Source organism: Nicotiana attenuata, chromosome 8, assembly GCF_001879085.1.
Source record: "Nicotiana attenuata strain UT chromosome 8, NIATTr2, whole genome shotgun sequence".
NCBI lineage: Eukaryota > Viridiplantae > Streptophyta > Magnoliopsida > Solanales > Solanaceae > Nicotiana > Nicotiana attenuata.
Genome location: NC_031996.1, coordinates 38,044,484 through 38,054,607, shown reverse-complemented (window position 1 = coordinate 38,054,607; position 10,124 = coordinate 38,044,484). Strand labels below are relative to the sequence as shown.

The following is a 10,124-nucleotide window of genomic DNA, read 5'->3' as shown; positions in this document are numbered from 1 at the left end:
TACATGAAAATATTTGAAATATATTAACAGAAAATCAAGTTGCTCAGCCCCAAACTCTGTCATCTTTGTTCAAGAAAAAACCCTAATTTCCGGCGAATCCGCCGTTCCGTTCTCCGCTGTGAACCACAGCAGAATAGCGGCCAACAAAATCATCATCAGAAGAAAAAACATTGCATGTGTGCGCCGACAAATCATCCAGGTTCATTCCGTTGTAGCCTTCACAAGAATTCAAATCAGACTAAATATGCCTATATCAATACGACGACGAAGACAAAGACGAGTCATTAGCACTTCAATTTGAATATTATGCGGCGGTCGGCGATGGTGAATTCGCTGGTTTGGATTGGAGCAGTTGAAGATGGCGAATTGACAAAGAGGAAACTTACTGCTTTCATTATTGAATAGCGTATCCAAATAGAGAGAGAAAGAGAATAGTGTAACTGAATAGCGTATTTAGTCGCTTAGGGGTAGGAGGTAACCAAAATTAGATATTTTGCTATAAACATTAAAAGGTATCTATAGGATATAATTTTTTTAAATGGTATTTATTTAAAATAAATAAGGCGTTAACCTTTGCTATAGGAGGTAAAAATTCTAATCTAAAATTTAATAGCTTTTATATTCTATGTAATTGAGGCATGTAACACTAATATTTGAAATATAAATTTCAAATACTTTAACATTTCATATGATTAAATCAAGCCAGTTCAAGTATACTAATATAAATACTTCAAGCCTAGTCTTTAAAGGTTTAAAAGCCTTGACAAGTCTTGAAGCAGGGGGCATTTGTAGGCATATAAATTTTATAAAAATTAAATCCATAAAATAATTTGGACTATATTTTAAATTCAAGATATATTGGTCCAATAAATACTACGGGCTAACATAATTGAATTAATTATATAAGTCTAATATATATGGATTAAATAAATAAATCTTAATCCGTTGGGCTAGTCCATTTAATTGGACTAAAGTGATGAGCCCACTTCATTAAGCCCAAGATGCCATCTTCTTAGAGGCCCAGTTTGGTGCCATGTGTCAAATGACGTGGCGCGCCAAGTCAAGCGGAAGAGCCAATAGGACCATGCCACATGTCAAAATGACAAGGCATGCCCAGTCACACTGAAGGCCAATGAAATCGCGCCACATGTGCAAGTGACATCTTCTGACCAATCAAATGCGGCCATGTCACACTTCAATTTGATTGGTCGGAAAGAGTTTGTTCTTATCATGACTCCTCCCTTCCACAACTATAAATAGGGGTCTTCGTAACTCAGAAAAGACACCAGAAGTTATAACAAGAAGCAAGAAAGAGCTCGTGTATCAAATGCTGCAAATTCCTCCACAAGTTTCAAGCTTCAAGCAATCAAGTTCAAGTTCAAGCTCAAGACGAAGACCAAATCAAGTTCAAGTCCAAGTAATCAAGCTCAAGCTCAAGCTCAAGAACAAGATCATCGTTCGTGGCAACACCTACATATTCAAGATCAAGCTCAAAGGCCCTTGGATTTATTTACTATCGAAGAGTAGAATCAGAGGAATCATAGAGATTGTACACTCATATTATTTGAAATCAAATACTACGATTGTTGTAATATTTTCGGTCTTGATTTTATTTTCTTGACGCAAATTTATTGTCTACACGTACTATAGTCTATGATTAACTCTTACATACAATACATGCAAATTGTTCTGCAGAAAGAGCTTGTAATTTGTAAACGAGATTTCATAACTATCAAATAACTAATTTCCGTGGGAAGTGCATACAATTTAAGACATAATCGTTTACGTCAAACCCAGTGTCGAAACATTTCATTTCCTTTTTCTTTTCAACGTGATGAACAAGGCAGTAAGTAAATTTCAATTGACAATATGGACACAATATCAGTGAAATTATTCTGCGACATAAAGGTTTGAATTGAAGTCTTTTGATCGCTGATATGTACCTTCAGACCCATTTTTCCCTTGGCTGTATTCAAACTGCTAAAACTGACTTTTTTTGTATTGTGTATGTATTTCCTTAGTTAATCTACTCTGGTTGTTTTGATGAAAATTTAACAATTGAGATCAAGGATATTTAATTACTCCAATTCAACAGATATTAAGGAAGTAACATGGCAACCAATGCTCGCAATGGGAACTGATGGCCCCGCATTTAAGGTAAAATCAACTCTAAGCAATATTCTGGCGCTGTGGCACATGAGACAGGCGAATAGCCGCTCATTTTCAAGAAACAAAAGAAAAGAAAATATATATGAACTGAAAAATGGTGAGAATGAATACAAAGTATCATAAAAATTGATCAATTTACACAGAAAGAACAGAGCCAGCGAGCTCTTCAGTTCACCAACACTAGAAAATTATACAGTAAACTGAAAAAGAAAAACTGTAATCCACGAACGGAGGGACTTGTGCTATTCTGTAGAAGGTGAAGACATCAACAGTTTAAATAGAAACCCAACCATTATCCCAATGACTCCCACAACGAGTGCAAACTTTAGAGAGAAGCCTGCATCACCCCTCCGATTTCTTCGTCTCTTAAGAACTTCCTGCAAGTTCGTGAAGCAACATACATGAGAATGGTGGCCAACTATATACCAATGGATATATGCAAGATGATAGAATTTTAACTGAAGTTTCAAAATCGAAGAATTAATTATGGACAAATGAAGCCATCACCAACGCTAGTCGTAGATCCAGATAAACAAGAAATTTCAAAAGGTAAGATTATTATTGTTGATCTATAGCTATCTTCTTCTTGTGCTCTTTTCTATTAGGTTGATGTATAGTTTCTCTATGCAGCCAGTTGAGTTCCACGTCTAAATCTTTTTGCATAATCCCTGCCTGCTTCAAATAAAGCCAAGCTAAAAGTCTAAGCAAGTTACTATTCCTTCCCATGTGAAACAGTATTTTCAACTCTTTGGTTTTCTCTTTTTGGTTCCCAGAACTATTATGTCTTTTGACCTTATCTAGTGACTGTGTATAAGGACCCAAGATTATAATGAACTAATAGCAAGTCAACATATCACTTCCAATTTAACTTCTGCTGCTTTTTTGTATATCAGCTAGGATTAATCTGATCAGATAGTTCTGCATATGGAGCCACCTTATGTACTAATGTATTAGTATTAAAAATTTGGACAAGCATATACCTATACATGGATGAATAATTATAACAACTAAATAAATAGGAAAATGTTGAGTACACTAACCACTTCCTGTTGCAGCTGCTGTGTTTGTCGGAAAGCTGCATCCCTTTCATCTCTAGCACGCTGCAATGCTTGACTCTATATCAAAGCAAAAGCATATAGTATGGTATCAAACTTGGGACGAAGATAAAATTCTCCATCTCATGTATAAACTTGGGATTATGATTACAGATAAATCTTTTCTACCTACATGATGTGCAAGTCTCCATATGCTTAGAACCTAAAACCTTCCGAAGGTCGTGGAATATTTGTTCGCCCAGAATATCCAATAGGGAGCTTTACACATGTCAGTAACAAAAGCTAAATGGGAAGTACTTCATCGACAAATTGATTAAATTTAATATCTAATTTACGGTTCTCTTTTTCAAACTGGAGAAGTAGAACTTTCTATATTGAAACGCTTCATCTGGCATTAACTGGGGATACAAAGCAACATGGTTCTGAAAAGTACTCCAAAATGGAATATGGCCCATGATTTGACCAGGTTCTATGGGGATAGGTGAAAAGATTAAAGCAGGTCATGTCGAATTTCAAGTGACTGATGGGTGAGAAAAGCAGGTTACATTGAATTTCAAGTGACTGACGGGTCTAGACAACTTGCCCAAAAAGAAATCCTGTTTGAAAATAATAATAGCAATTGCTCCTTTTTTGGGGATTTGTTCATCATGGAAATCTCCATATAGGGTCACGCGATAAGGATATTCCATTCTAAATTAATTCTCCTCAAGTAGTTCCTATGGAGCAGGGAGAACGAGTATCTCCACCACCAAGGAAAAAAGTGCTCGCAATCACGTTTTCAGAGAGACAATAACAAAACCCTCCAGAAAATTTATCATCAATGTTTCTATTAAATGTTTTTGGTTGAGGCGGGGTTCGAATCTTAACCTGGTAGAGTGTTTCCTTATCCAAAAAAACAATAAATCATCACTGTTTTTTGTTATCCTTGACATCCTAATAATCAAGTAAACCTTTTTGATGAAGAATAATCAAGTAAACTTTATACCACCACCCTATTTGCTTTATCAGGTCCCATGAACTCCTTTGATTCCCATTCTTCTCAAGGGAGGGAAATAGCCAGTGACATGAACGGCTATTTTTATAAAATAAAAGTAGTAGTATCTTCTATTTCTTAATGGTTAAACATTTCTTCTTAGGATTTGTTACGAGCAACGAAGACGATCGGGGGAGATGAGATGGGTACATGTCTGTTCTTCGACAACCATTTTATTCTCAAAAAGCAGAAGAATTATCATAGTCTGTCCTCTCTTCAAATTTTTTTTTTTTGCCATTCACCTTTTTCATCCAGAAAAATATCTTTAACCTCCCGTCACAAACTAAAGCAACAACCTAGAGCACCTAATCACCCTCACCCCACCCCCAAACCAAAAAAAATAAAAAAAATAGAGACATCTAGACATTCAAAATGAGCATCCACAGAAAAGTAGAAAGAGTACTGGCTTTATAAAATCTAGCAACACGTGGCTCTCACATATAGGAAAGGGAAAATGGAAACGGGAAAAAATAAGATGACAAGTTATATATGACAAAAACTTTCTTGAGATCTCCAGATGTTTTTAAAGAAACTTTACGTCACCTGTCATATATCCTAAGAAATCGAGCAGCATGACTTTTGGAAGAAAAAAATAAGGACATGAAAAATAAACTAGACTATGACTTGAATTTAGAACTTACAGAGTTGACATCAGAACTTTGTTTAAACGCATCTTCAGATTGTCCAGGAGATGAGTGAGGAGAGATGTAGACAACCCTAAGCTTGCACTCTTCTACAGTTCTTCCACTATCCTTATTAAACTGGATTCAGAAATGTCCATCAATAGCATAAAGTGAAAAAAAAAAAAGATAACAAGCATTCTCTCTTTAAGCATAATACAGAAAGCCATCCAAATTCTTACAGTATCGGGAGAAAGTTCGTCAGAATCATTATTCACAATGGTGCTCTGTAGGAGGAACTTGTCCTTGCATTGCATATCCGGAGGGTACTCTTTTTGCGCTTGGAGGGTGACTAGAGACATTACAAAGTTAAGAACAATATAGGAAAACCAACCATTAAAAGGATGTCAATTCATTTTTCTTGATAAATGAAACCATAAAAGGATGTCAGTGTCAGGATGGACAACTCAGATGTTACAAGATGAAAATCGTGAGTGCAATGAGGTGCACCAAATGGATATCCAACTGCATAGGCATACTCTTAGTAAATAAAGACATCACATTAGATTTCTACGTTACAGATTATGTTGCGCGGGCTCTCCAAAAATGTTGCCTTACCCGGTGTCGGATCCTCCAAAAATGCACTACTTTTGGAGGATCCGACGCCCACCCGGCAACATTTTTGCAATGTCCGAGCAACATAGGTTACACCGTTACAGATGATAAATGGACAAATTGTAGAAACATTTGTCAAAGAATACCTGTTCTAAGATTTTTTTTAGTATATGATTAGTATAATACCCCTGTTCCTAGTCTCTCAATATATAATAAGGATGTAATAATCATCGCAAACAAAGGGTAGTATCTGCCATGACAAACATTTAACAGAAAAGAAGATTGGGCTATGCCGACACAAACCACTGTAAGCCATTAAAGTAATTCCTAGTCAGAATTTTGAAAGATAAATTTATCCTACCTAAGTTTTATCCAAACAGCAAAGGAGTAAGCTAATCCAAGCCAATATTTGAACAATTTGTGCGTACATTTGCTATATACCAAGATACCAACAACTGCTCTTTATTATATTTTCTGGCAAATGGTGGTGCCAGTGTAAATAAACTTTTATGCAGTACTATGTTTGCCTAAATATTCTGCTAAAACATTCAAAGCTAACTGTGGTATAACAGATTAAAGTGCTTCTAATAGAACTTCAGGATTTGGAGTGGCACCTCGTATAAAACATGAATCCCAGGGATGTATGACACCCGTGTTTGGCCGAACAAAGTACTTTTTAGGAGAAGTAGTTTTCACCTAACAAAGAAAATGATACAGGATATACCTAGATATGAGTTGTAATAGTCATTAAAGAAGTGATGACGGAATTGTGAGATTTTGTCAAATTGAGCTAAAGCATACCTTGAAAGCAACACAATGCTCTGTGCTGTTTGTAACTTTAAGATCGCAGTAGCTTTGTTTCTCCAGCTCAACTAACACAGAAAAGCCAAGCAGTAATTAGGTAATGTATGAAAGTGTATGCCATGCGAAGTACCAACAAAAGGCTCAAACAAGGAAAAAAAGAAACAAATTCTTAGTGCAGCCCAAAGAACTTACTGAGAAAAAAATTCAGAGAATGAACGTGTAAAGTACAAAGATCCTGATCCTGTTGCTGGTCTAAATGTGCTACTGTTGAATATGCTCCTTTGCATAAGAAAATTATTTTTGTAATTGCAAATGAACATTATTGGAGCGCAACCTTTTCTTCTCTTTTTTAATCATTATTGGAAGAGCAAGCCGTTGGCCACATTTGTTGCGTGTGGTATCTTGTGTCAATAATTTAAAAAACTGTATCCAAAATAGTATATTTTGATATAAAGAATTTACAGTATCCCAGAAACAGCCTCTCTACCCCTCTAGGGGTAGGGGTAAGGTCTGCGTACACTCTACCCTCCCCAGACCCCTCTGGTGGGATTCTACTGGGTTGTTGTTGTTGTTGTATATTCTTAAAACATTTATTTGAGGTACAAAACCCAAATAAAGTATAAAAAGGTTATTGTTTGTCATTTGTAGATAGAATATCTCATGAATATCAATACTATTTTAGTGACCTAGTACTTGAATTCAAAATGATTAATATTGTCTGAACCTATAAAGATCAAAAAATAAATTAAGCTAATTAAATAAAATAAGAATATTGTTCGTTATTGTATCGTTTTTAATTTATGAGGTACAAACTTGTTATCTGGTCATATCACGATACTCCTCTATAGACGATGCCTGTTATGTATATTCCTTTCTACTGTATCAGTTTCTCTATCTTGACCAAAATTATTGTCGTTGCTGATATCACTCTTGATAGTGGATTACACTTGCTCATGTAATAAAACACTTTGCCACTGATACATTCTAACAATATGAGGGCCTATTTTTATTGTCATTGCAAAATAAAAACATACTGAAAATTCTTTCTGATATTTAAAAGAATAGCCCTTTATGTTTTTGGGACTGAGTTCTATATGTTTACACGCTCATGTAACAAAACCCTTTGCCACAGATACAATCTAACAATATGAGGGCCTATGTTTGCTCTGCATCATCGTCCCTGAGTTCTATATTTTAAGCTCTTTAATTTTACATTTCTCATTTTTTCCTTAATAACTACTCATTCCTTTAACTACTCTTATAGGAATGACATGGCATTGAAAATCACAAAACTTTGGAGGCTATTTTGGGATGTTATATACATCTAGTTTATGTGTCAAAGTCTTTCTTTTTATTACTTAAACTTTGTCCCCAATTAAACACCATCATACAAAAATGAAATTGAGGGAGTAATAGGTGTATGCCAATTGCCAACTTATCTAATTTGTGCTGCAAATGCCAATGAGATGGGAAAAGGAAGAGACTTCCTGTGGGACGATAAAGCTCAGAAGAGGAAGCAGCATCTAGTTAAATGGTCTGAAATGATAGCTACAAAAAGACATGGAGGAATAGGGGTAATGAACTTGAAAGTACCAAAAAGAAGTCTCCTTATCAGGTGATTTTGGATATTCCATATACAACAAGAATTACAATAGAAAATATTGAAAGGGAAAAGTCATATGGAAAATCCAAAAGACCCGGGAATACTCCTATGGGTGGCATTGTGGAGGCAAATAAATTGTTACTTGAGAGAATTCCTTAATTTAGAAAGCTTAATGAGGTCAGTGAAGCAAAATAATGCTGTAATTAGATCTGTGGGTGGAAAAGTGCACCTGAAGCAACAATTCAAGACTTATATATCTTAGCATCAGTGCATCACAGATTGTTGTCACTTTGCAGATATCAGAGATGAAAATGGGTGGCAAATTAATTTCACAAGAGATCTCCAGGATTTGGAGATTGAAAGAGTGTTGCTACTTCTTCAAAGCTGGAAGAACAGAAGTCACATCTTTTGACGGGAACATCTCACACTGGAAAGCAAGGAAGAATAGGAAGTCTTATGACCTGTTGATCAATGCAGGTGAGTAACACAGTGGCCTTGTGAAGTCATTAGGAAGTCAAAAGAGCTCCGCTAAAGCAGCCTGCTTTGGAAAGTTAGCTATAAAAAAGCCATGATAGAGGAGTTGCTTCCACGTAACTAAGCTATTACATATGTGAATGTGCTCCAGAGTCCTCCAATCACTTTTTTATAACTGTAGCAAGACATGGTATGTCTGGCGTTTATTCCTTGATCTTTATGCAATGTGCTATGCCTAAGATACTAAAGGAGAACTTCCAAAGCTGGGAGGGGTAGAAAGTAAAGAAGCAACTCAGAACACTGTGGAGAATAGTTCCTTTGTGCATTCTCTGAACTGTAAATATTTTGGAGCATCCACTTAGTACTATGATTAATAAAATCATCTTTCTTATCGAAAAATATAGAGAGCGGATTCATTCAGCTGATCTAACTTACTGAGTTACTTGGTCCTGAAAATAAGTCAACAACTCTGGAATTTATATTTCACAAGTTCATTTCTACTAGCGCCAAGATTTTGGCTTCCATGTTTGACACACAAAATAGCAGAAGAAATTATGTCTGCATATAAGGTTTAACTTAACTATACTGATTAATATCTCACACATACTCACCCTAATATATTGGATGAACAATCACTCTTTTGGCGCCGTCAAGTTCACAGTTGAGCGAGCTAATATTTTGCACAAATAAATCGAGAAGAAAACATTAACAGCAAAAACCATATCCTTACATGAAGTCCTTTCAAATCTCTTTCACCACTGCAACTTAGCCCATAGTCACCTTCTTGTACCCTCTACCTGCCGCCACCCTGCCCCTCCCCCAACCACGAGATAAGCTTAAAAATAGATCTGATCAGCAATCAGATCGTAGTGAGACCAGCTCATTTTTTGTTTCCTCTGAACGATTTCACCACAAAGCTCATAATTTTATGATAAAATTTCAAATACATTAGTCTGTAAGTGCTAATAAAACGTAAATTTGACAACTTTTTCACCCTGCATATTGCCCTTAAATTTCTCCATCTTCTCTTAATTCTCTCTCACATTTTATCCCCAAAGTCTAGATACGACACATTCTACAGGCCGTTCCATTTCCTTCTTTGAAACACCTTAATGACATTCAATTGCAATTAACCAAATCAAAATAATAACTTACCTCATCACAAGACATAAAATTAAAACAAAAGCAAAAAAATCGCAAAAATGGAAACAAAAATCTGTGTGTGTGTGTGTGTGTGTGTGACAGAGAGCGCTTACATTGGAATCTGAGCTCCTCAGGACTAACAGATATCAACTGGTTGTTAGTACCAGTCATGGTTACGAACCTCAAGCTGATCAGCCCCCTATCAAACCGAACCTAAAAAATACAAAACAAAAACATACACATACACAAACCCTAGGTTACCAAAATGTATCCTCTATCACAAACAGATAAATACATCAAATGCAAATATACAAAACAAAAAAAAAAAAAAACTGTTTCCAAAAAAAGAAAACTTGATGATCATAGGAATGCCGTTGAAAATAAATAGGAGAAGAAGGAATTTTACCTGAAAGATCCGTGTAGCTTTTGAGAGAAGAAGAAAGAGAAAGAGGGGGGGGAAAAGTGAATAGTTATGTTATGAAGGTTTCTTATACAGGTAGGTGTGGTGGTGTGGGTGTGGGGGTAATGGGGGTAGGGGGGTATCAATCATCAATAATGAGGTGAGGGGCAAGGGAAAGGGGAAAGAGAGGAAAGGGAGGGAGAGGAGG

The 10,124-nt window shown here is 35.9% G+C and overlaps 1 protein-coding gene across 1 annotated transcript; it reads right to left on the bottom strand.

The window, feature by feature from the left end:
* LOC109231283 (vesicle-associated protein 2-1-like) lies at positions 2,228 to 10,113 on the bottom strand. The gene is made up of 8 exons (XM_019396897.1): positions 9,923 to 10,113; positions 9,630 to 9,729; positions 6,294 to 6,364; positions 6,107 to 6,188; positions 5,120 to 5,229; positions 4,899 to 5,018; positions 3,210 to 3,284; positions 2,228 to 2,546 (listed from the first exon to the last, which is right to left on the bottom strand). The coding sequence occupies exons 2-8, from the start codon at positions 9,685 to 9,687 to the stop codon at positions 2,412 to 2,414; spliced, it is 651 nt and encodes a 216-aa protein (XP_019252442.1). The 5' UTR covers positions 9,688 to 9,729; positions 9,923 to 10,113; the 3' UTR covers positions 2,228 to 2,411.